The sequence below is a fragment of the Lonchura striata genome, chromosome 11 (assembly GCF_046129695.1).
Source record: "Lonchura striata isolate bLonStr1 chromosome 11, bLonStr1.mat, whole genome shotgun sequence".
Classification (NCBI taxonomy): Eukaryota; Metazoa; Chordata; class Aves; order Passeriformes; family Estrildidae; genus Lonchura; species Lonchura striata.
Window position 1 is genome coordinate 11,823,926 of NC_134613.1, and position 27,957 is coordinate 11,851,882.

The window sequence follows — 27,957 nt, forward strand, 5'->3', positions numbered from 1 at the left end:
AAAAAGGTTCCTCAGATGGTGTTTTTTCACTTGGTTGTAGCCTGTAAACTTCACCTATAAATGTCCCTTCTTTTTCACATTTGCCTGTTACAGGTGCACAAATTCCAAGATTAGTGTCTTGATTTTGCTATCTTTGTGTTTCGTATGAATGTTTCTCAGTGAAATCTGGTCTGGGAAGCGGGAATTCAGAGCATGTCTGCAAAATAATACTTCATATATGCCTGCTTCATACTTGGAAATGCAGAATGGAGGCATTGATCTCAAGCTCATTGGAGGGAAATCGTGCCAGCAGTAGTGAGATGATTGTTGAATGTGTTTCCTGGAGCAGGCAGGGGATGGGTAGCACTGCTGAGCTCTCCTTTCCAGCTGTTAGCAGGATGGCGGCTGCAATTACTTGTGCGACTGACAGTCTGCATTGCCTCATTTATAGTTTTTAAGGGTATGTAAAGTGCTGTAGCAGAGCAGAGCCAGAATTTAAAACCCTTGTGAAAACATGGGAAAGCTGTGTTGTTGTGATTAAAGGAAACTGATGCGTGACTTAATGGCAACTTAGCTGAGAAGAAGAAATGATAAACTGTTTTTTTTTTTTTAAAGCTAAAATCCAACAAAAGGAGGACCTCATGGCTGGAGCCTATAGTGGTTCAGAGATCCCTGAACACAAACACTGTCCCTTTTCCTTGTGACACAAAACTCGCCACCCCAGGTTCCTGACGTCAGCTTGCAGGGTGCCCCTGGGAGTGTCAGGGCACCACAAATCTGAAGTGATGTTTGTGTTCAGGGGCCTGTGGCCCTGAGTAGTCAGTCACAATTAGATTAGGTATTCTCTAAACAATTAGGAAGAAAGTGTTTGTTCTGCAGCATATTTAGAGAGGCTCAGGGAAATTATAACATGGCTTTCTATAGTAATATAAATTAAATGTAATATTTACTGAAGAAAAAAAATCACTCAAATATAATTTCATATCTTATTTGAAGAAGAGTTCCCCATTTGAAAGTTATAGGCTGATAATTGTTTTGTTGCCCTTTTGAGTTAGTATTGTAAGAATCTGGTAGCAAACTTAACAAATATCTATATATGAGCAAGTAACTTATGTTAAAACATATTAAAACAATCAGAATTATTAAATGTCAATCAAGGCAGTGAGAGTAGTTGGGTTTTTTCCTTTTAACATTTTCAGGTGTTTCTAATAATTGTCTTTTTATCTCTTTGTTTCCTAGAACATTGTATGAATTTCTCTTTCATTTTCAGAATGCATTTTTCTGTGTTCGGGTGATGGTGATTTTGGTTTTTCAAGTCCATTAGATGTTCAGGAATGTATCCAGTACCCCCTTTTTAATTGCTCTGGGGTTATCTGCAGCAGTGCTGCAGGCTCAGCTCTTGGGGCTCCCCTGTGCTGGCCAAACTGCATGAGCAGCTGGGAGTGCAGAGAGGCTTCATCCAGGAATGGAGTCTGGCACTTGTCACCTTCATCAAATCAAATGAGATTTGTCAGATTTATGATTTGTGTGTCTGGTAGGAGCCATCTCGGTGTGTTTCTGATTCTTCATAATTAATGAGTTTTTGAAGGAAAGATAATACAAACAATTCAATATAATACAGACACATTCAAAACAGAGCCTTGTTTGTTTTTCATTTTTGTCAGAAATACTCCTTTTCAGGCAGATGCAGAGTTCCTTCAGGGTTATTCTGGTGCATATTTTGGAATACTAGAACAGTATCCCTGAGTACTTATTTTGAAATATTTAGAGAAGAAATTGAGGGGTAGTCAAGATTTTAAAGCTAGCTTTATACTAAATAATTAAATACAGTTGGATGTTGGGAATTCCTACAGTTGGAAATAATCCTCTGTAATCCTATGTCAATAATAATCCTTAATGAATGTGTTTTGTACATAACTTTGCCGATAAGCTTCAAATTTAACTTTCTTCCTTGGTCTCTTTTCTTTCTCAAGTCCTTGGATTGACCACTACTGGAAATTTGTTTATTTCTTCTCCAAGTTTTTAATCTCAAATATCTATACCCAAACACCACATGATACATGCAGCCTTCTTCAAATGGATTTAATCTGCTCCATGTAAAGACAAGTTATGTTTTAGATACACTTAGTGAAAAAAGGCAAACTACTTAAATAGTACTCATGTCAGTCTTTCAAGTGTAGAAGTTTACTACATTGATAGTTAAAGCTATAGTTCAAATGCACCTCATTTTTGAAAAGTTTTTTTTTGTACTGTGTAACTCTTGCCAGCTGACAGAATAACCTTGGCAGAGTGCAGGCTTTGCTTCTTTTTCATGCATATTTATTCTGCTATCCTAGGATCATCCAATGGGAATTCATTACTTCAGCAATGATTGAAGAAATCTTATTTTTAATCTAAGTAATTTTCTGTGAAGTTTAATTCATAACATAAGAGAACCTCCTGGGTAATAACTAAAAATGATATATTTTTAATGAAAAGAATTGCCTTGAGTTCTCAGTGTCCAGCAGACTTGTCTCCCACTCTCCAAAACTCATAGATCATCTTTACCATATCATGTTTAATATTTCATTGCAATTTACTTACTGGATAGATTCAAGATTAACAATAAAAATTGTCTCAGTTGGTAGCTTTTATGGAGGAGACTGGTTTCCAGTTGGTTTTGTTACATTAAGAAACACAAAATTGGTTTGGGAAGAGTTCAGGCTAGGAAGACTTGCAGGCTCTATTTTTCCAGTTTGAGCACTGACACAGATTTATTAAATCCCTGTGATTGTGTGTGTGAAAATGCTCAGTGGTATTTCCAAATGGCCCGGAGTTCTCTGTGTTATGTTCCTGAATAATTTTGAGCAGCAGCACAGTTCTAGCCTGCACTGATGGCGTGGCAGACCTGCAGGGCTGGGGGGGCTGGCCCTCAGAGCCCTCCTCCCCCTGCAATAAAAATATCTGTTCTGACTGCATTTCTACAAATCACTGCTGACCTGTGCGAAGTGTATCTCTACCAGATTTGTTATTTGTAGTTCTATATGTTAAATAGCAAAATAAATAATCCTCCCCAACCTCAAAAGCCCCAAATCAAAAGCCACACTAAACCACAAACATAAGCACAATCCTTTCTTCCTTGCTTTTTTTTTTTTTCTTTTTGTTTTGTTTTCTGAAGGAGAATATTATACACAGCTCTTTGCAACTTAATTTAAATTTCAGTATAATCACAGATCAGGCAGCACGTTAAATCTGAATTAAAATCTTGGCAGCTTTTAATTTTAAGTTTGGATGCCAATTTGCATTTGTAGCTTAATGAATTTAAATAGGTCCATGAATTTGGGAGAGTATTCAGCCTTTTGGGGTAATTGAATTATTCTTTTTGATACCTAGTGATTGGCAAATATAGAAATATTAGCATTTGGTGAAATAAAGTAATACTGGAAAATTATCTAAAATCTCATAGGTATTTTTGAATTATTCTGTAATTTTGTGAACTATTTTGTATCTGGGGAACAACTCCTGGTTACTACAGTGTCATGAGATTTTGTTTTTTGCAGAGTACTCTTTCAGCTAGATGCCTCTAAAACAGCCAGATAAGCATTGTAAAATTAAAAAAGTGTACATCAAAAGCTTAAAAAACATTGTGACATCTGCATAGATTAACTTCTAAAAAATACATTAAAATTTATTAAATGTAAGTTATTTTGTAATGTCTTAGTGAAGCTGTGCACTTCTAATCTTGTTATTCACAGTTTAGGACAAAACATTGCTAATTGTCTTGCAGAGTTATTGATGGTGATGGTACATGCAACATCTTTTATTTCCAGTGGCAGCTCATTCATTTTTAGCTGAGAGTGGGTATAAAATTGAGTTACATCTTTCAAAAAAAGGTTGTTCCTCTCTATGCTGTGTGAGAAAAATTCAAATACTTACAGATGATGTGATATATTTTCACATTTCATAATAAATTAGTTTTTCAGAAAACATAAAGGATGCCTGCTTTTAATGGGGAAATCTCAGAAGTGCTGTTAATATCTTTCTGATTAATAGTGAAAAGAAAGGGATGGACTGACCATATATGGACTGACTCAACAGGAAGATCAGTAAAAAGGAGAATGAATTTACATAGCTTTAAACAATGCCAAGGCCTGATTCCTGCTATTGCTTATCATTCCTGGCAGCTTTCACAGTTGATAGAAAAGCAAATTTTATTGATGATTATTGTCTGTGGGTATATGGCATCACAGCTTAGCAGTGGTGCTGGGTAAAAGTGGTAATTGTAGAAGGTTCTGGACTGAGACAAAGAGCTTCAGATTTTGTTTTTCTAATTATTTTGCTTGTTCAGTTACGTGGTTTCTCTGGGTTTTTTTTCCCCATTAGGGGCTGCCTAGGAGCCCCCAGGTTGAGCTGTATATTTAAGGTCCACTTCAGTGTGGACTGTGCCAACAGTGCTCCCCAGTGCCTCGTGCTTTTGTTCTTATTGTAATGAGAAGCCCAGGAGTTACATTTATTACATTTACTTGCTGCTTATATTCCACAGAAAAGGATAACAGGAATTTGATTTGAGGAGTCTGTTAGTTGCATGATATAGTTGTAGTCAATTGAAGAATTTTAGATCTTCAAAAGGTTGTGGATTTTTTATTTGTTTGGATATATATATAGGATATATAGGCAAAGGAACCCTATGAAATATTCAGCCATGATGAATTTACAATTGTAAATTAATTATTTTTTTGCCTTTGAATATTGATACCTTCACAGTGAAAATGGATTTACTTTTCATATTGTTATGTTGCTCTAGAAATTTCAAGGAGTCTGCTTATTCACACGTTATCAACCTGTTATCAGAGGGGAGGTTTGCTTGAAAAGTTGACTGAAGTCTTCCTACTTGGTCAATAAAGTAATTGAATCATACCAGGCAGTAAACACCCATAACTGTAGACAGAGATAGTGGCAATCCCCCATGTGGTGCCTTGGTGAGAAACAAGGAGCAATGTTTAGAGAACAAATTTGGAATCTAAGGCTGCCTGAATTTCAATTCTGATGCTGTTGCCTATCCTTTATAATTTAAACAGAAAATTTAATCTTATTTCCTCAGTCTTTCTGTGTGTGAATGATGGGACATTGAAGAAGAATATGATTGTGGGTAAATAAGCTCAAAACATCATGGAAGCTGTGACCAGGTACTGTTTGCTTTTACCTCTGTTTAATTTCTGCAAAAGTGTTCTGACAGCAAACCTTTTATGAGCTTGGGGTGTGAGCAGAAAAAATGGGTAAGTCTTGTACTACTTGCCTATTAGTTATTGGCCAAAAATATACTGAGAGTGTTTTCATAATGGAATTTCAAAATGAATCTAGAACTTTATTCCTCCTGCTATAACTCCTTTCTAGAATGGTCTGAAGAGGATTTTTGTTTTTTTTTTCCTTTGTTTCTTTCTTATTGTTAGTCACAGTCACTTTGGTATATAGATGTGTGCTAATTATCCTCTATCAGTCCATTTAAATAATTTACTGTGTAAAGGTCTCAAAAGACTCTCTAGGTGGCAGGTCTGATTTAGCACTGTCTTTGTTACATGGGCCCTTTTCTTTCAACTCTGCCCTTCCTTCTGTTTTATTGCAATGTCTCTTGTTTTGGTTTTTATGTATCTCTTTCTCAGCAATATTTTATTTAACACTGTCATCCAAATACAAGCTTTTACTATAAGTAATGATACTGTTCCAGACTTTCCTCCTCTGTCTGACAAATTGTTTTCTCCTCTGTGTTCACTTTGCTCTCAGCACAAAACCAGATGCTATTCTCAAAATATTCCAGTTAACTATGTTTATTTCCATTAGCAATACCTTACATGCTGTATTTTAAACCTGGTCTGTGCTTCAGTAGGCTGATTCTAGGATTCCATCCAGCCAGACAGGACTCTTAGCTGGCACTAGCCTCAATAGCTCACTTGGAGCATTTGATGAAGATTTGACCCCTTCTCACAGATTATTTAGCCAGCCAGTCTAAATAGCAACATTTGCCAAAGTTGCAAGGTGTTTATGAGTATTTTTCTATGTATTTATTTTTTTCTATTTTTTTTAGAGAGATTCAATTAATGCAATAAGTTTTGTGTATAAGTTTTGTTTATTTTCTTCTGACAGAGATGGATATATACTCAATTACACTCTTCACTGTTTCCATCTAATAAGTGTAGTAAGTTATTGCTAAGTGTAAACAGCATTCTTTGTTGCTATTTTTTTCTGCTGTGAAATTCCTCCCTGATCAGAAATGAAATTCTCTACAGTAAATGGAAGATGTGCTGTGATTATATGGACCGTTGAACATCACAAAGCATATTTGGTAGGAGTTAAGTTCACTGCTGCTACTGACTCCAGCTCACTTCAGTAGTTATGCAGTGCTTTGTCTCTACTGCTGAGCTGGGGAGAATGAAGGGCTTGACCTAATTTCAGAGTGGACACTGTGCTGAGGGAGCTCAATCTGGCCCAGGAGCTCCTCTGAAAATTACACAGGAAAAGCAGATAGTGTTTTAAGGGCATATTGATTTATTATTGTCTCCTGGGTACAAATTCACATGTTGATACATTGATGCATCATTAGATCCAAATTGCTGTTGTTTCTCAAGCTCCTCAAGAGAATATTCCACCTCATTGGTGTTGTTGTGACTTGGATATTTATTACTCAGGGAAATAATATCTGCAGGCTCTGTAGCTTGAACTTGTTTATGGTGGCTTCAGGGCTGGGTATACGTTTATCTTTTTGTAACAGAGGGTAGAGACATGCAGAGCACATTTATTCAGACTCAAAAAGATGGAGATCCTCTCAGGGATCAAATTGTGTCTTGTACCTCTACTGAAATAAAAATCAACAGAAGTAACTCTTGAGCTAGACTAGAACATGACAGAAATACAGACAAATATACCTTTCTGTGTCATCCTGGTATCACACAGCTTTTCTGGTTCTGCCAGGAGTTAAGGAATGCCGTCTGAATCCACACTGCCTGTCAGCCTTTTCCCACATCCATTCCTCTTTTTTTCCTTTCCATCTTTTCCTCTGAGTGTATTCCCATACAGTCCAGCTATTCTGGCTATTCAATTTGCTTGTGAAATGCTTTTTGTGTCTGACTGCTGTGTAATGCTTAGAAACACTGGGTGGTTTCTATGGACAAAGCCCTGCCATGTGTTGTAAATTAAAGTCCATCTAGCAGGCATCATACAGGGGCTGTTATCTAGAGGAGGGGAATGGATTCACTCTGCTGTAATTTTCCATTAGTGTTCTACTGTACACTGCATATTTTCACAAATCCTTTTCAGTTTTTGTTTCTGCTAGTCAGTAATTGACATTTGTTTTCTCACTGTCATGACCTCAGGCCTGGAGGCTTAACTCACACTGCAGTCAGTGCTGTCACTGGCAAGAAAAATGCTTTTACTTAAATGGGTAAACATGATTAACAAAATCTGTAGGCCCTCTTAGACCTGAATGGAATGGAAGTTAGAGCTGCCTCAGTAATTGTTAGCAGCTCTTAAGTGTCTTGGGCAAGTGAAGATGGAGATCTGTGATTTTTGCCTGAGTCTGGTCTGTTATAGCTCCAGCTGTCTTACCCCAGTGTAGGCTTGTTTTTATCTTGTGTATTTGGTCAAACCACCGTGTGTGTCCAGTTTACAGAGCAGAGCTGGGAACAGCTTAGGCAGCTGATCTGTGGCCTGAGCTGCTCTCTGGTTTGTCTTCTTTGCCTGGAACTCCTACTACTGCTCAAAAAAACCCTAGAGAAATGGGCGTTAACTTATGTGAGACCCCAAGGCAATGCAGGTTGGAGCCTGGAATTGTAGTGTGTAGAAATAACAAAAAAATATTAAAGAGCAAACTTCACTTCCTTGGATTAACTTGTCTTATTTTCATGTATTTATTTAGTTGAAAATTAATCTATGATGTTTTAATGGTTTTCACTACAAAGTGCATAGTATGCCCACTTGTTATTTCATATTCTGCAGTGAATAATTCATTGTGCTAAATTGATAGTGAAGGCTTTCAGCTGTAATTACTGAAAATCTTTGAAATATGAAATTGAATTCTTACAATGAAATGGTCATAGGCTGAATCATTTAGGAAGTTTAGGTAAGCTGTTAGCTACAGAATGTGTTTGAAAAGATACTTTTGTTCCCTTGGTTTCCTGTTGGTTTTATCTTCAATTTATAGATTCATCATTTAGAAATGTATTTATACTTTGTAGTGCATGTGTGCATTCCTTCAGCATAGAACACCAAGGAGAAACAGATATTTTCAAGGCACTGTCATTTTTCTTTCAGCCAATACTTATAGTGATGTTTTTAGAATATCCTAGTTCTGCTTATTAGTCTCAGTCTAGTGTTTGTATCAGGTCTTGATTATAATTTCTAAAAAAATTTAGAATTTGTCTCCTCCTGAAAATTCATTTCTATGAATTTTTCATGATACAATCAATCACATAAATCTGGTGCCAAAATGCAAAGTGATATGAGAATACCATCAAAATAAGCATGTATAAACAACTGAATGCTTTCCAACACTTGCCCAGCTATATTTTACAAATAACATAGAATCCATTTATGTTGATTTTATGTCTGCTAGCTGAATTTAATACGATAACTTAATATTCTCCCCGTATTTGTTCAGGTCTTTAGATTTCAAGGGATTTGTGAGAAATGTGTATTTAATTCACACTAATACAGCAATGGTAAATTATTATTTTGTTTTCAGTATTTGTCTAGAAATTTGATTTCTACAGTCACTAGTATGAGAATATAAATGAGAACTAGTAAAACAAATGGAGGAAAAACAATGGAAATTATTGGAGTAATATTATTACTCTTTTATGTAAAAGAAAAGTGGTTTACTTCTCATCTAAATCACTAAGTCTACCTAAGCCAAATTGTGGCATTTGCACATGCTAGGAATTCTTTATGAAAAGCCTCTTGATTCTTTCAGGATGCAGACAAAATTATTTGAAAAAATGATTCATATTTTGTTGCTGGTACTGGTTGAGCCTCCCGGTGATAGCCCAACACCCATGAATTGATTATTTTGATGCAAATTTAAGTCTCCAGAAGACATAAAATGCACATCCAATTCCATCTTACAGATGGTATTTTAGCAGTTTCCTGGGTTCAGTGTCCATATGCAAAAGAAAGGCCAGTTCCAGCACTGTGTTCTTCATTCATGTGTCATCTCAATGTGGCATTAGGAAAAAACATTATTTTAAGTAAGGTGTTTGAGATGCAGAATGGCTGCTAGTTTTAGTTTCTTGTGTCTTTAATTCCTACATTACTACTTCCCTCCTTTTGTCAGATATTAGGTAAAAAATGCTTTGAGGAAAATTTAACTCGGTTTCTATACTTGGCTCTTACATTTTCATCCTAGCAAACAAAATAAAAAGGGAAAAAAATCTTTCTCAGAGTTTATTGAAGAGTTTTATGTAAAACTGTCAGCTCTGAGGGTACAGAATGACTTGAAGAGCTGTCATATCACAGACTTCTCTGAATGTATCTTTTCAGGGGGTATATCAAATGGCTTCCATGTAGTAACTGTTCCTTGGAGAATGGAAAATTTGTTCTCAAATTAATCTTGCTGTTCTCTGCTGTCTCTTTTCCTTCTTTATTTACCTAAAAGCAAATATGTATATTTGCTATCTTAACTAACCAATGCAAATGGAATTCCATGTAGGATTTTGGTTGCATCAGTTGTTGCTGAGAAGTGAAGCTGTGGGAACAGCTGTCAATTTGCTTAGGTTAGCTCAGCTGAATTAAGAAAATTCTCACAAGTTGATTTTTTAAAATGGGATATTTACTTCCCTAAAAGAGGTTATAACAGCTTTTAAAACAACACTGAAAACTCTTCCATGCCAATAATTTTGACATGAAATGTGTGAGATCCAACTGCTTGTGCTACGCTATTGCATTTACTTGTATTTTGATTCATAACACGGTTTAAAGCAGTCCTGTGCTGTAGAGTTAATGCTTTTTCCTCTTATCTTCCACATGACAACTTTTGATCTATAAATATTTCCCTGTCAGAAACACTGAAGGGTATTGTGTAAAGCTGTGATTGTAAGGGATGGTTTTACCACTTGCCTGATTGCTTCTGCTTCGTGCAGCTGAGGGAGACCACTACAAGCAGTAATTGACTGCCTTGACTGATTCTGTTGTTATTCCTTTATCCCCAGTCTCGGGGAGAAACAGTTAAGTGGGTGGTGATTCCATTATGCACTAAAATGTGTGCCATTTTACAGTAGAATAAACAACCACAGAAAAATATGATGAAAGTGCTCCAGGTTAAAAAAAAAAAACCCAGAAGCTGTTTACTCCAGCCTTTCTGGTTTAATTCACAGAGCCACAAATGATAAATTCTGGAATTCTTTTTGCATTCTGTCCGCAACAGTGTTCTGTACCAGGAACCACCTCATCTCTTGATTATTCTCCTTTTGTAATTGAAACTCAGTCTGCTGATGTTTTCTTACATCAAATCTTGTTAACCGTAAACAGAGTCTGTGCCTACTGTTGACATTTTGGGCTATACCTGGCAGAAATACAATTTGGAATCTACGATCTTAGGGGAGTGTTCTTAATCTCTAAAGACTGTGCATAACTTTTCTAAATGTCTAAATATACTTATGACAAATCTAATTTTTAGTATTCAAGGAAGAAGTTTGAGGATGTTGAAAGACCTTAAAATCTTATCGAAACATCTAACCAATATATCCTGGAAAGAATCTGGTTTATGTGTGTGGAGTCATGTGTTAGATTTTTAGAAGGCTGACATCAGCAAACAAACTATGTGTCCTCCCTTCCCTTAGTTACTTTTTCCCTAAGCAAAGCTGAAAACTCCAACCTGTATAATGAGAAACCCTTGTGACCAAAACTAAAGACAAATGTGTAGCATTACACAATATCTTTTTATATGTGTGTGTGTGTGTGTGTGTGTGTGTGTATATATATATATATATACACACACCTACCTAATTAATTATATTTTTTAGGACACTGATATATCAAATTTTAAACTTATAAAGCAGTCAGATTCCAGACAGTGCAAATCATACTTTAATATATTATAAAGCTATATAGTAAGCCCACTCCATGGGCTTTACATGCACATAAAACCAAGAGTTACATAAATAATATCAAATGACAAAAACGGAAAGCAGTTTCTGCATACTTTATTTTACAATTCCTCACTAAATATATTTACAGGACACAGAGTTTGCTTTAGTGCAATACATAGTAATGTTGCATAAGTACAAACTGTTGAACTTTTCTAAAAAAAATTAAAGAAATAAAGCACTTAACTGATGTTACAGCTAAGTATGTAAAGCAACGTTAATAACTCTGAGTGAAAATGCTAACAGCATCTTTTCTTCTCGTAAACAATTTCTAGAAACAAACCACAAACTGGCATTACATATTCCAAACTACTACCCCTTGTACAGTACCATATCATTTAAAAAATCACTTTTTAAAAGCACATATACTGTACTGTACAGCAACCTGTTTCTACAGATACTGACTTACTCTTTTAATACAAATATGGTATTACCGTGGCAGTTTTGAAGAACAAAGTTATCTCAAGATATCAAACATCAGTAACAAACTCTGATAAGCACAGCTTCTTGAGAACCTGCTTTAACAGCATTTCTTCACAGTGATATTTATGAAAGGTTGGAAAAAGAGATTAGCATAAAATATTTCCATCCTTTTCAGTTTTTATGCAAAAATCATTACTTTATATTGGTAATTATAAAATTACAAACACTTTCTATAAGTAACTGCATCTGTAGTAATGATAGAAAAAGTCATCAATAAGACACCTAAAATGAGGCTTGCATAACATGAGAGTTTGAAGAAAACTAGGTATACCTCATTTTTAAAAGAAGAGTAAGGGATGTAACTTAATTCAAAATAAGCAACACAGTTTAACAGCGATAACCTATTATCAATTAAAAAAGCTACTTACTTATTAATAAATGTTAAAAAATAATGAAATTGTGATGAGGCGAAATCAACATTTAAAAAGAGATGATGGAACATTTACTCTTAATCTTAGTTTTGGCACTTCATTGGAACATTTACTTTACCAAAGACCAAAATATGTATAAAAGATATACAGCTCCTTGACATACCTTGCAAATATAGTACATAAGTACTGGCAAACACTGAAAACATAGTGAAACATTCCCACAGATTTGCACATGCATGCAGTAGTCAGACAACGGCGTTGTATTTATGTTCTCGGCGGTGACAATCTTGCGTTACTTGGGTATTTCAGGCCGTTTCTTCAGCAGATCTTGTTTCTGTTTTAAGTCTTACAAATTCTTTAGCAACTTCATCGTTGTTCCTCTGAGAAAGTATTCTAAGGATTGTGAGCCCAGTCTCGTCCACGGAGATGCTCCTGAGCAGGGGGTACCAGGCGGCGCAGCCGCCCCGGTCGGCGATGGCCTGCAGCTGGATGACGGCCATGCCGATAACGCGGTCCTCCCGCGCAAAGCAGTAATCCTTCACCGCCAGGTGCACCTCGTAGGCTCCTGCCTTCTCCTCGTTACTCAGCAGGCTGTGTGGATTGACAGTGGCAGTTTAGAACAAGGAGTGCACTTTAATTCCCCCAAGGAATTAATTCACTCTAGAAATCTTGGGCAAATTAAAGCGAGAATGATGCTTTAAGTTTTGTGGTTCCATTTTGTTAGAACAGGTTATCTAATTTTAAAATTTCTACACAGGTAACCCTTCACATGTATTGGTGATAGAGCCTCTGTTCTCAGCAGCCTGAACAGAAACAGAATTCCCTTAATAGTTGGAACAGGCAGTTACCTTTCCCTGGAAAGTACAAAATATGGTCAGCTGGTTCCCCAAATGTCAGCACCAATACAGAAAATCCCTGGCAGCAGGCATCAAAAGGAGCTTTGTGGTGAGACACAGAGTTAACTGATTTTTAGTCAGGAGGGTAAGGGGAGGAAAATAAATTGGTGTCAGGAAAGGGCAGAGAAGTACTAAATTTAAAACTCCAGGTTAGGTGGAAGCTTCTTACTGATTTAAGGATTAAATGGTAACAGCATTAGATAAATGACAGTGTTAACACATGAACAATCCAATACTCATTTTGATATCTCTACAGGCATGAAGGCCAGATATCTAGAAATAATAACTAATGCTTCTGTCCAAACAAATACCTAGGCCAATAGATACGTAGGGATAGAAATAGTTATTCCTCTGTAGGGAAATTAATTGTGAATTTTAACCAGGTTTTATAGGAGTTAAAGCTTGATGACTGCCATTCATTTTCACATATAACAAAGACACAAATGAGTAAATCATTTTGAAAATTTGTCTATATATCTATGTTAGGATAGCTTTTTTTGTTATTAATGGTTTAAAGGCAAAAATATTTTGGGGAAATTTTCAAAAAATATGCAACTGCTAGACACAAAAGACTTACAATTGGAAAGTTTCATTGTACTTAGGTGACCAGGTGTTGCTCTTTGTCTTGGTTCCATGTTTTCTTTTCTTGTCACTTAACTTAGGACCCAGTATGCAAACCTCCACGAATGGCCGGAACATAGCTGTTGTTTGCCAGTTTAGGTTATTAATTGCTACAACTATAAAGAGATAAAAGAAATTAATTTAAATAAAATTCCATTGGAAGAGGTCCAATTTATTACCCTCTATGATTTGGTAAAGCCAGGAAAGGTGATCTGAGAGCTTTCCTATGGATATCAATACCTGGTAAGCCTAGGAAGATACTTTGCCTCTTCCCTGCTAAGTAAAGTTGTCTGACTACTTTTAGGTTCCAAAGTATCAACTATAAACATGTATTTTACAAATCCTTTACTTTTACAGCTTCTTTTTGCCAGCTACCTTCACTGCAATTAAAAAAAAATCAGCTTATACTAATCTGAAATATCCTGTGTTTCTGAAATTCAGGTTGTGCAGAACAAAAGCATTTTGTTAAAAATGCAGCTTCTTAAGACCTGGTGCAGTCATTTGCTACTCAGCTTTGCTGTAGTTTTTTAGAAGTTGAATTATGCAAAAGCAATCGAGAAGTATAATTTGACACATTTTAATTTATAACTCTATAACTTAGTATAATAACTTTAAATTATCTACACAGAGAAGCATAGACAGTACTTGTCTGCAAAATCTGAACTTCTGCTGATGTTGAGCAAGGAAAAAGTGCACTCCTAATCACCTGAAGTGTACTCAGAGTCTCTCAAATACTATAATACTTATCACTTTTTATTTTAGCACTGGTATGTTATACACAGGATGTAGTGCTTGGAGGTTTGGTCTTTGTTGTTACTTTCTTTTTAAAGTTGGCTAGTTTGAAACTTACCTTTCACAGTGACTTTATGCTCACCAGTTCCAGGATGGGTAGAGACATCCACCTGTACAGATATCTCACCCACTGAATTATTAGCAGTTTGACCTGAAACAAGAATTACTGGTTAGCACACCTGGCTTCTCGATGCATCAAGAGAAATAAACAGCCAAAGGTGAGTGGTATTTTCCTTTAGAAACACTTCAACATTTCTGACATGTTTCACATTCCAGTGGGAATCAGTTATAGATTCATAAATGATTTTACACAAAAGAACTGGGCAATTGGAAAGTGCCTCGGAGGAATAAAACCTGTTCATCTGGAACTTTCCATTCCGGTTGTCATTAGGTGTGTTTGCATCTTGAAATGCTAAAGTTGGTGGGTTTGTCAAGTTTTTCACGTACCTCCCAAAAATCTTACTGCTAAATGTGTATTTGGGAAGTTACTTCTGTATCACTGTTTATGAATCCTTTGCTGAAGGTTTTGTCTCAACAAATTACTGAAGTTCTGCACTAGCACAGACAGAGGGGCTTAAAAATGAAAGGTCGAAGGGATGGCAGGAGAACCAGAAACTTAGTTTCTTGAAGTTTTTACTTTTGAGAACCAGGTGAGGTTGCAAGTCAGTTTGTACAGAATTCACCTCTAAAATGACTTAAAATATTGTCTTGAAAGGTGCCACAATATATCAGATTATAACAGTAAAACATAAATGAAACTGACTATATTTACTTGTTCTTTGACTGGAGATTCAGTTATCATTTAACAGGCTCATTATTGTGCATTTCCAAGCTTTCAGGTGAGTTTGGCTTGGATTTGTTGTGAACCTACTTTTGAAACAGCAGTGTTTTGAAAATGCACAGTGTCAATGTCTTACTGTATTTACAGCTGCCACTTCTGAATTGCAGGGTACCTGTACAAATTTTGCTGTTAGATATATTTAATTACCAGTCAGAGCATTTGGACCACATGTAAATAAAAAACTTATTAGACAACAGTTTTTTAATGACAAGAGGTTTAGCTTCAATGGCAGTAATTCAGTTTCTTGTATTTGGATAATTACTTAAAGCTGTACTATATGGAAGCTTTGAGTTGGTGCTTGCTCACAGTATGCTTGCTCACAATAAATAACACATAATTTTTTTAAAGAATTTGTGGCAAGTTGGACCAAATGGACCAGAAAAGCTAAATAGTAAGAATAACAGAATGGCTTTATTTAGATGTACAGACCAATGTATTATCTGACTATAGTAAAGTTTGCTTTTACTTGGGAAGAGAAAGGAAATTCTCATTCGGAGAAAGTCATAAAGTTAAAGATGGTTTTCTTTTCTCTCGCAAACACAGTGTCATTAGGCCATAAATCACTGAGTAGCAGGTTTTTAATGGAGTTACATTTAACCTTGGGCGCTGACTCGTGGGAAAAAGCCTTCCCTTATATTTCTGTGGATTACCTGGATTAAATGCAGACAATGCCTGTAATTCAGAAAGCAGCTTGCCCAGGATAAGAACCCAATACTATATATATTTTTATATATAGGGTATTTTCATTGGTTTTGTGATACTATAAAGTAAATTAAAGAGAGCAGGGACTAGAGATCCTACAGCATTATACTGTCTCCTCCTTTCATATTGTGAAATTCCACCTTTTCACATTGTTCATAATACATGGAATTCAACCTCAGCACAGGTACTTTCTGTGGAGATGAACCTCATTATGAATGATGCTTTTGATTATAGCTGTAGCCTTCCTTCAGCTCTGAAGTTTGGGTTGAACATACTGTAACTGTTCCAATTAAAAAGCTTTCAATGCCAAACCAGACAGGAGAAGAGAAACAGGAATTTGCACCGAAATCTTAGGGATGCTGCATGGGTAGCATAAACTGAATGTACTGAGAGAGAGAGTGAGAAGTTCTTGAATCCTCTCCCAATCACAATTAATAATAATTAACCCCTCACTGCAGTGGAAGATGAGTTAAGCTGATCCTGAATATCACTGAAATTAACAGCTGGTGTCAATTATGAGTCAATGTTTTAGCATCTATCTTAACAAAAAAAAACCCAACCCAAGACTGCAGTAAAGTTTTAAAAGAGGACAATTAGCATTTTTATTTGATAGTCTTGAGAGCAGCCTGTAGCTGGTGGTAGTAGTGAAGTGTGCAGTATTAACCTCAAATAATGACATGGAGGATTTAATCAGGACAAGAATCTGTGAATCTCTAAGATTAGACTTGTTCTGTTTCTCCAACATTTTTATTAATTTATGCAAAATATATTCTTGCAAATGTCTCCTAATCAGTGTCTTTCTGTCTCCTGGTAGTCCATAATTGACAACAGTGCTCCAAGCAGTGCTGCAAATATGAAGTGTGAAGTCTTGTATGTACAATAGTGCTTGATATTGTCATGAAGAAATCTGTGCAAAAAATTACCCAGTCTTATAGTGAAAGCAGTTGACATTAAAATGACCCCACATTCAGTATTGCTGAGAAAACCTCCTTTGCAGAACATCCGAGTGAGCATAGAGAATTTCTAGTGCAGTCTAGAATATAAACTTAGTTTCTTTTAGTAATCACCCCTCCATCTTTCTCTTTCTGACCTGCTGAACAAATTAGAGATACAATTCCGGAACATTTAGTATTTGCTTATAGCATCTCTTGCTGACATTCAAGAACTATGGTTCTTCATTTTAAAGTCTCTGATCTGTCTTTTTCTGCTGTTTTGTTTTCTTTTTTTGCTACCACTTCTTGTACAGTCACAGCAGGAATTAGTGATTCTGACTGCACTATAGAAAGGTCCATTTATCCTACTACATTTAATAAGCCAATTTAGCTGACAATAAATCTCTCTATGCACTGCAGAGGATGATGGTGCTTTTCTTCCTTAAGTACTGTAATATAACTCATTTGAAGGCTAACAAACTTATAAATGATTCTGCCTCACATTTGACAACCTTATGGATGTTTAATTATTACTGCTTGCTCTCTAATATCTGCTTTACATTTTGTTTGTTGGTATATTTATACCATTCAAAGTACAGCTTTCTCTTATTGGTGGGTCTTAAAGTCATCATGTGCATTTAATGTTAAGCCATTCTTTTGCAGTAAATAAACTGTAAAGAAGTAAAAAATATCTCCTGTGACCAAAGATGCTTGCTCCTCAGGGACTGGAAAGACCTAGAAGTCAGGCTTTTATCCCTCCTCATTTAGCACCTGGAATGGCATCAATGTGCGAGTTGTTATAACACTAATAATGTTGACAGAAAACAGCCATTTTGGACTAAGGTCCAAGTCATTATTTCTTAGTCATGACAGTACACAGAGAAATTCCATTCCCTTCTGTTCCTTCCTTAGTTGATACCTTTGGAAAAGGTGAACTTGCGTATTCTGAGAAAATAGCAAAATATGCAAATGGAAAAATGAGTAATGTATGTTTTGTAAAAACAAAACAGTAACTGCCTCTATTTTCTAGGATAATATTTTTGCTAAATACAAGAGACCCCTACTGAATCAGTCTGTGATTGTGCACAAAAGCACATTTCTGTGGAAGGATTCCTTTGTCTTGCTTGATCTTTTAGGAGCAAAAAGTTCTTAAATGAGGAGAACTTTGAAAACTAACTTCTAGGCTTGCATGAAAAAAGAGCCCAGTAGAAATAAATGGGATTCACAGAAAATCAGCATAAAATTTAAGAATGTGGTGATTTGCAGTATTTTTGCCCCAAAGTAGCCAAAGATAATATGCAAGATTCTAAAAACTTTGTATTATTGTATCAAAATTTGTGGAGGTTTAAATATATTTCTCTCTCTCTGTTTTTTTTTTTTTTTAATTTTTTTTTTTAAACTCTATGGGTTCAGGGTTTCAAGATCATTTTTACTCCTCTGAGGATTAGAAATCTGGTTCAGAAGAAAAACAACTACCTGCAAACTAAGAATCATGTATAACATGATTTTATTACCTGAGACTTAGAAAGCTGGCTGAGCACTGGGAGCCAGGCCAGCTGACCCCACACTGGTGCCTGTGGAACCCAAACCTATCCCATTTACCTCACTGGCTTTTTCAGCACAAAGCTGCTCATTTAAATATTGGACCTGTGCTTTGACCTTATTTTCCAAATGGGACGTAACAATGAAAAAGTTGAACAAATATTCAAGCTTTCATAGTTTCCAATGCTTTAGGAATTACACAAATTATGAAATCAGCACTTTAATTCAGACCAGCATCAGTCATGTTTTGATTGATGATGCCAATAAAATATATACATTTGTCTGGTGTTGAGCTGTTAATTTATTAGGAGAGAAAATAGCAGGGTGACTCAGAGTTATTTTTCAGACTGATTTGGAGGAAAACCTTGAGTGCATTTTCTAACATTTTTATTTAATCCACAGAGAATAAGTTAAAGCTGAATTGTTAGGAGGTGGATGTAGCAAGCTAGATGATCTCTTCTGTATGTGTGCTAGAGAAAAGCAAGACAGCAGTGAAAACTGATTCTATAATGATAATCACACTAACTTCAACATGGGCTTTGCTTCAAGAAGTTGCTATACAAATGGTTGATGATAATTTGTTTTGGGGGATTCTGAGAACCAAGTTCAGTACTTGAAGGATTACTTCCGTAACCATTTATTCACCATGCTGCCATAAAAAGATTGAAAAGATTTAGGTTTGTATTTGATTAACAAATGTAAATCATTTGTCTAAAGAATCACTTGTTGGGATGGAATTAAGGTTGGCTAGAGATTCAGCAGATTGAGATGCTCCTCAGTTGTGCAAAGCTGCACTATCAATGTCTATTCCCTCCCAGTGGAATTGTGGTGTCAGGCAGGGAGGGATCTGAGGCACTCAGAACATAAAAGCAGGATGTTTGCTGTGAGTGTTGGCATGGGATCCCCAGCTCAGGCCTTTCCCTGCATCTCTGCTGGGGAAAGCTCCACGCAGCCAGGGCTGCAATTGCACAGCTCACCCAGAGCTGCAGCTGCTGCTCTGCCCATGTGGCAAAGAAACTGGGCATGAGCCATCTTCCATCTGGGAGGTGTGGATCAACTGGCCTCTGTGGGTGTATGTATATTTTTTTACATGTATTTTTATATATGCGTGTATTGTGACCAGTGTTTTACCCAGACAACACTCAGGCCTCTCAAGCGATTTCGATAAGTATGGAATACTCTGTTTCTAGTGGGAAGTTATTTTTTAAAATTGATATCATATAACTGATGGTTTATTTTCTTGAAGACCTACAGGAGACTGATACATAACATTTTTTAAATTTAGGTGCTTTATGGATTCATTTAAGGGACAACCAGAAATTTCCTAATGTGAAAGCCTCTTAACTGAAGTATTTTGTAAAGACCTACTGCTTTATCAGTGGTCTGGTTTTACCTATGTGTACTTTAAAAACAATTATTTTTCTGCCACTATTCTGAGTGCATTTGCTTTGCTATCAGCATATACTGGAATGCTTTTATTAGTTGTAATTCAGCAAGTTTCTTCTTTGTTTGTTCTTATCTTTCATGTTTGTTGCTTGCAATAGTGTGCTGATTTCTGCAGCTTGTAATGCAGTTCTGTTTTTTTTTTTTTTGCATGAAATAAGGTTGTGTAACACATGGTTCTGACCTCAATTTGAAACTACAGTGGATGAAGCAGGGATTATTTCTTGAGTTAAATTCTGTCTGAAGTATGGGTTATGAGAGAACTGGAAATGCTCTGTAGGACTTAAATTTCCTGTTAGAATACAGGTATAGCTTTCAAAATATGACAGTTAATAATACAATGGTTTTGACAAGCAAAAGAAAAAAAGGCCTTTTTCACCTATAAGAGCTGCTAAACAATTAAGCAATTTTTATTTTCTGTAGTATGATGTTATCTATCTGCTTGTTTAAACTATAGTTAATACCAGATTATTGTTAATGTCATTCCATCTATTTATGAAACATTGAGGTTCTGCTTGGCTTTGTACAATTACAGGTTGCAAAGAAAGCAGAACTGAATTTTGGCTTGGCAGTTGAAAATAATTTGTCTTCATTTTTGATTGTGTAACTTCCCTGTATTGATGACTTCACAAGGCAAGGAGATGAGATGCTTATCTCTACTGTTAGAGATAAGCATACTTACCTAATGAGAATGAGTACTGTATTTTTATTGTTTTCAGGTGCATCTTCCCTCTTTAGCTTTCACTTTTCTGGCATAAGAATGAAGAAATCTGAATCAGACCATCTGAAGCAAAGCATTTTATGCAGCCTTGTAAAAACCCAGGTAGGGTTTGCAGTATGAGCTCTGTGTGGTGAGATGAGTATTGATTTTTCTGCTTAAGTGATACAAACTATTTTAAGTCAAGCTAAAAAATATAGTGCAGAATCCTGCCATTATGTATTATTCTCTAACAACATTTGTGAACTGGAGCTGCTGTAAATTTATAAGAAAAAAAATTGTTTATGTCCAATAAATAACCATTTTAGATGTTATTTATTTAGTGGTGTTTACTTTGGAGAAATCAGTGGTAATAAATGAGAGTTAATTCAGGAAACTGTTTGAGATTGTCTTTTTATGCAGTTTGCTAAAATTAAAATAATATTTGTTCAAATATTATTAGTGTTGCATCACAGCACTGGCTATAGTTTATGAAATTACTGAAGACTCAAGGCATTTGCTGAACTAAACCATAGCCATTTAATTTTGATATACTTTAAGCAGTTTAAATGGGGAAAGTACGACTTAAAAAGGTGACTGTTTCTCTCTTCTTTTTTCAGGAGTAACTTAAGAGAAGCCTCACCATTACTGGTCTCAGCACAGACTAAGGGTAAGTCAAGTGTACCATGGAGTGGGAAGGTGCAGGCAATAGGCCAGCAGAAGTATGGGGAGAGTTTAGCCTTTGGCTTTTAGAGTTCTGTCTTGATTGTGAAAATGTGCTTGAATTTAGCTCAAGTTTGGTTAAAATGATCTTGTCCTGCCTGACCTGAAATTTGTCCAATTTGTTTAGAGCCCTTGTCAATGTACAAAATATATTGTCTTTTGCAGAAGCCTTGGAGCTTTCCCTGAAATTCTGGGCTGGCTGCTGCCTGTCTTCCAGCTGTGAACCAGCCATGGGGGCTCCAGACCTGCAGCACTGAACCCCCAAGTTCCTGCAACTGAGCTGGGTTTTACAGGTCAGCCTTGGCACTGTGCTGCTATTTTACAACAGATTCATGCTTGGCTCAAGTGCACAAAGAATGGTTTAGTTACAAAAGATTTTGAAAGCAATCCATGTAATAGTCTGAATGTATGGAATAATGTTATCCTGTAGCTGAATTTAGAGGAAAAAACCCACTCATTTCTACAGCATGAGCTAATGTTTATTATTAGTGCACAAATGAAGTGACAATTAAGTCCAGAGTAAATAAAATCAATCTGAGATCTGGACCTCAGGTGATCTACTAGGTAATGGTGCACTGATGGTGCACGATTCTCATCTGGCTGTGTTTTATGTGCTCTTTGCAGAGGTATCAGTGAGCACCTAGTGTTTTAAATACTGGTCACTCAGGCTTTGGAATGCAGTTCTCCTCACTAAACTGCCTCCAGGTTTTGCAAAATCATTTAAGTCTGTATCCATGTCCTTTTTAGAGACTCCATCAGTGACCTGCTCCATGGAATGGTTCTTGGCAGTGCCAGCTCTTGTGCACGATTAAAAAAGAAAACTGATCCAGATGAATGTGCTTACAACAGGCACTGCAAAATCAGCTGAATCCTTTCTGGGTAATATTAGATGTGATGTTCAGATAGGTGGAAGTAAATTCCATTACTAGTTTATAAATCATTCTATGTATTATTATTAAAAGTTTTCCCATCAAAAATACTGATAGTTTATTTGCAAAAGAAAATGCTGCTCTGCATCTTTTACATTTGTGGGTTTGGAATAGAACAGGATAAGTGCTTAGCAGGCTCTGCTTATTTTCTGGAAATGTTTATACAAAGGGCCAGTCATTGATTATATCCCCCTTACTATACTATTGATACCAATGCTAAAATCTGTATTGATCAGAGTTTCCACAGGATTTAATCTCCACTGAATTTGTGTGGCAGATCTGGGATAACAGTTGAAGAAAAACCTCTCCCTCCTCCTCTGCCAGGCAGAAGGGCAGGTATTTAATAAGCTATGTCACTGATAAAACTAAGCTGGTACCTGTATGTCTGTATCTTTATTAGAGAACATTTTTCTTTTATCCTTAATTTTCATAGTCTGGTTACAGATTTGTATTCACACTGAGTGAGCATTAAATTTACAACTTTCATCACCACAGAATCATTACAGCTGGAAAAGACCTTCAGCCATGGCAAATATGGAGAAAAAGAAAATAAAAAAAAATTCCAGTTACTGAAAAAGTTGCTGCCAGATTATGCTCCGTCTTGAGAGTCTGTAGTGGTGCTTTGAAAAGAAAAATCATCAGAGTAAGATTACAGAAGTTCATTTCATTATTCCTGTTGTGTGACAATTTGCTTTTAGAGCGTATGTCTATAATAATGTAGTCTCATGATTTGAAAAAGGCAGCAGGAATTGTGCTTTCAACTATCTAGTGTGATGAAACCAGCACAGGAAAAACTATGAATCCCTGAGTCACCATTTTAAAAATTAGGAATGGTTTTATTTTTATTATCTTACGCAAATTTGTTACCAAGATCTGTAGGGATGTGTGGGCACAAAGGCTGGGAAACAAAACTGGTTCAAGCCATCAACCTTCTTTAGAGACAGTGGAGATCATTGTGTTGGATAATTTGGGTATTCCTACTGAATGTGATCCTGCACCAACAGGAATAAAGGAAGTATCAAGGAGCATAAGACACTTTTACAGAGCCATTATCACAGAATCAGGGAATCACTGAATCTGGAAGAGACCTCCATGATCATGAAGTCCAACCTCAGGCTTTCTGTTTGTGTGTAGAGTTATCTCCCCCTTTTCACCAATCAGGCTAATTTTTGCTCTTCAGTTTCTTAGAATATCTGCAGCTTAGTCATGGTGCATGAGAAACTATTTTAACCTGTGTAAAAGTAAGCCTGTTGGCTGATTCTTGTAGTCATTACAGTAAAACCAAGCATCCAATTCTATCTACAGTCATAGATAATAAACGATATATACTTTCTTTACATTTACAATATTATTTTTTCCTTACAATAGTCTTTTTTCTTTTTTTCTCCTAAAATTATATCCAACTGTCTACTGATTATGGATTGGCAATGTGAAAAAAAATAGGCCAAATATCAATCTAATTATATTCCAGAGAAGCTTCTGATCTGCAGACAGGCTTATTTTAACTAAAAGTTAATGATGCAGTTATAGCTGTGAGGCTGAAGATCATAATAGATGAGGATTTAGTTCTTTTAAATGAGGCATTAAAGGATAATGAAAAGTTTTGAGTCACTTTTCCTTAAGTTTAATTCCCAGTGGCTACATTTCTAACAATACTGGTGTGCAAATATAGGCATGGTAATGTGTGCACAGAAATGAATACAGACCTCAGGCTGAAATCAGGATGAAAATCAGAAAATTAAATTTGTGATTCAGGATGAATAAAAGATCACTACTTATGGCTACAAATTACCTATATTTTTCCTCCTGAAGCTACAATGAAGGTCTGTATTAAAGAAAAGTAAAATAAGAAGTAACAATTTCCTGCTGGAATCCATATTGCTAATTTTTTTGCCTACATGTAAGAGTTTTATACCTATTTTCTTATTTGTAATATATGAGTTACTAACAGAGATTTCAGTTTTAATATGGAAACAGCTTAAGAAAGCATTCCTCAGAAATAATCTTGGGGCAAGCTGCAAAACTCATGTTTCATGCTGTTTATACTGAGAGTAACACTGTACTTTAGAAGTAAAAGCAATTGATTTCCAGCTTTACCGGCCAATTAAAACTTTCTGATTCTTATGAGCTGGAGCAGGGTACTTCATTATATCAGTAAATTGTATTCTTTCCCAAAGACATGAAGTTGCAGGCAGGTCATCAGAAGAAAAGATTACTATTATGAACAAATTTGCAGTTTTCAGAATGAAGAAAATATTCATCTTGGAAAATGATGTGTGCAGTGCTTCTAGAAATAAGCCTGGTGTTCAGTTTGCACCCAGAGCTCAGGAATTGTTCTTCTGTGCAGGCAGAAGCCCCTAAAGGAACTGCCCCAGGTAAGCCCCAGCAACAGCATTCGAGAAGGGGTAACATCAATAACATCACATGGGCAAATTTGTGTCAATTAACTCTAAAAAAGAGTTTACTGGGGAGTAGAGAATAGGAGGGTTAATAGGGGGTAGAGAATGTAATCTGCAATCAATAATTTAGAACATTTAAAATACAATAGGATGCATTTTTTGTGTCCCTTACAGATCACTTACTCTGAGACGTTTGTGTGGATATAAACTTCTTTATCAAGGTGTCGGTAGTCTGTGTGTAAAGGCTGAGAGCGTATTTGAGGGACTGCAGGTCTGGACTCTTCTCCAGGAAATTCTTTTTTAGCCCACTTCCTCCAGCGTGGAAGTATTGCTAAAATGAAAAACAAATACGGTTGTTCACAGAGAAAACATAAATGCTTCAGCTAGAGATATACAACTTTAAATAAAATTCTTAAATAAATGTTTGGAAGTAGCAACAGGCATGTCTAGATTTATAATAGCATTTCAGACTACAGTCATAATCTCTAGTACAAAGCTTCTTTCCAAGGGTAAAAAATAATAGGGGAAGAAAACAATATACAAAATTTTGATTTTGGTCTTCATGATCTGAAGTAATAATTTGCCAATTGGAAAATATTTGAAGCATTCTTTTAGGTTGCAGAGAGTGGAATGAGTTTGGAAAAGGATAAATTTCAGAGTGAATACTCCAGAGTGTGAAGTTTTTGAATAGCAGTGTGAGAAGAGGACTTTAGGTTCTAGTGGCACAGCTAGATTTGGAAAAACAAATATGCTTATGACTTTGATGCCATGCTGACTATGTGAACTAAATATATAAAAACTGTATATATAAATGTATTATATTATATGTTCAATCCCAAAACTGAGTTCAGAAAAATTAGGGGACAGATTCTTCCCTTTTTCCTCCCACAATGAAGAATTTTTCCTAAAGTTTTGTACAGGACAGCGTTTGATGAATTGATTCATGTTAGCCACAATGAAAAGATAAATGTGCTACATACCTTCATTTTGTTCAAACACCTTGCAAAGCATTTTGCAACCTCCATTACAGTTCTAGGTCTCAAGATCAATAAAGCTCCCATTAATGGCTAATTAGTAAAAATAAAAAATGCTTTTCAGGAACACAATGACTGCTTGATGAGATGCAATACTGGTCCACTCTGTACAGGATGTCTTGGGGACTGTAAGCAGAATTTACTCTCCCTGCCTTTTTGCAGTGCTGCCAAAGGAATAAATGCAATATCTGCATTCCAGTTCACATACACACATCTCCTCTAAATGCTGTATCCCAGCTTATCTGGACAGCTCAGACCTACAGTCCACATATGCCCTTTGCATTTAGTTCACACATTTCACCTTCCAGTTCTCAAGATTCTGCAGGAGATGAAACATAAATATTTCATAACACTTATTATTTACAGTTCTGCATTGCTGTCTACTAACTGTTAAAGGGAAAACATATCTGTAGGAGTAAAACAGAAGTCATCAGGCTGCAATATTTTATAGTGTTAGTTTAAAAAGTTCTGAATAAATCTATCTTCTCATCATTAAATACTTATATAAAATGTGTATCTTTTCAAGCAAATTATTTCATACAATATGTTCCAAAAAATCTCCCATCTTAATTGCTCAAGAGTTTAAAAATGATTTCACTAAGACTCATAATCAATTTATACGCAAGTGTTAAAATCTGTTAATATTTCCTACTATTGTGGCAATTACAGTGATTTTTTTGAAGTTGTCTCAGTAAAATGTTATCTACAGCAGCACTTACTGGCTGAAATCTCCATGAAAGCTAATAGTCATATAACAAAACAAAGACACCTGACCCTTGATTTCCTGAGTTTTTAACTATTTTTTTTGTTTTTCCTATAAAGGGTAAATTTTGCAAGCAAACCAACAATTGAACCTATTATTACTGTATGGAACTGAATACAGAAAGATGACCAACAAACAGGGTTTTACAGATTCAGCTGGATCTGCTCCTTAGAGATGGAAAACTTAAAATAATTCCCCTGCTACTCTGCTCCTCTCTGTAGGTTTGTATGTGGCACAAGAGATTTCAAAGTCACTCTGACAAATGAAAGGGGCAGATGCCAAGAGCTGGAGTCACTGCTGGAGGCTCAGCCCAAAGCTGCCCAATGGCACAGAAACCTTTGGGTGCTGGCTTCTCTTTGCAGAGGGTGTCTGGGTGTACAGTGGGAACTGCACAGTGTTAGCAATGGACATTGTCTCTGGGCTGACACAATGAGGTAGCAGAGAACTCAGTCCGAGAGGCCAGAAAGCCACTTCTCCTAACTGTAAACTGGAAATTAAGCTGAAAAATATGAGATAGTTATATAAATTGCTATGGTTCTTTTTTATATAATATAAAGATTTATGATATGCTATATATATTCAAGATTATATTTGTCAAATAATTAATAAAGCTGTCTACTATTAAATTATGATTATTTCTTAGTGAATTAAATGAAAGGAAAAACAGAAAACACTCTAAGTAGAGATATTCCTCCCTGCAAAACCCTCCCTTACCATAAGCAGCTACCCAATTTCTGAACACTCACCACATGCCATTTTTACCATTCTCCTATTCTTATCTGGGGCAGCCATAATTTTTTCTTGTAAATAAACTGCATTTACTAAACACTACCAAAAAGACTCTGTATTTTGATCATTACACTTAAGAACTACATTCCTAAATAAACTTAGCAATCTTTTTCACTTGAGTTAAATCATGAAGTTTGCCTTTTTTCACTTTCTACCAGTATAAGCCAAATTTCTACATGATCAAGTTTATTTGTTAAGTATTTTGGAAATGATTTTGCCATATTAGCTTGTAAGTACAGCAGGCAGTTATAATGCACGGTCATTGCCTTACAATTTGAAAAGTGTTTCTCAGGAAGCATTCTTTAGCTCAGTTAATGAATGTTATGAATTAACTGTTATAATTTAGCACACAGATATAAGGATGCTGAATTACCAAATGGATTTTCCATATTTAATCTTTTCCCTCCAAATCTAGACATTTTTAGTAAAATGGTCAACACCTATCTCTTAATCTGTAAGAGTTTAAGGCCTGGAAATTTAGGCAAGGTTAGAGTTTACATTCTTCCCAGCTTTTATGTGTTTAGAAAATTATTAGATTCACATACTTCATGCAGCTTACTTTAGGAGCATACTTCATATTTTTCAATTTTTCAATTTGCAATTGGTTCCCACATCATTACTAATTCCCAATTATTTTTATTTCTGAAAGAAATGTCAGTTCCACTACAAATACAAAAAATGGCAACTGGGAGCCCTCTCTGTTACTTTTTGCTTGTCTTGGAGACTGTTTTATTGCAGAACACTTGATCATAAGTATTTCCTTTTATTTATATCTTCAATTTTATACTTCAGTAGCTGCCTCCTTACCTTCTTGATGTGCTTTCTCTTCCCAGCAGGCAGGAAAATATGCTGTTATCCTAGAAACTGATTGCTTTTAAGTTATTTACACCAAATAATGATCCAGGCCAAT

At 35.9% G+C, this 27,957-nt stretch overlaps 1 protein-coding gene across 1 annotated transcript in view; it reads right to left on the reverse strand.

Annotated features, from left to right (window-relative positions):
* Positions 1 to 11,008: 11,008 nt before the first annotated feature.
* The window catches only part of UNC13C (unc-13 homolog C), a 127,448-nt gene continuing 110,499 nt past the window's right edge, over positions 11,009 to 27,957 (reverse strand). The window contains exons 29-32 of the mRNA XM_021537425.3: positions 24,645 to 24,792; positions 14,312 to 14,404; positions 13,418 to 13,577; positions 11,009 to 12,535 (exon numbers count right to left, since the gene is read on the reverse strand). Of these exons, the coding sequence (XP_021393100.2) occupies positions 12,250 to 12,535; positions 13,418 to 13,577; positions 14,312 to 14,404; positions 24,645 to 24,792 (687 nt within the window). The 3' untranslated portion in view covers positions 11,009 to 12,249. The remainder of the gene's footprint in view (positions 12,536 to 13,417; positions 13,578 to 14,311; positions 14,405 to 24,644; positions 24,793 to 27,957) is intronic.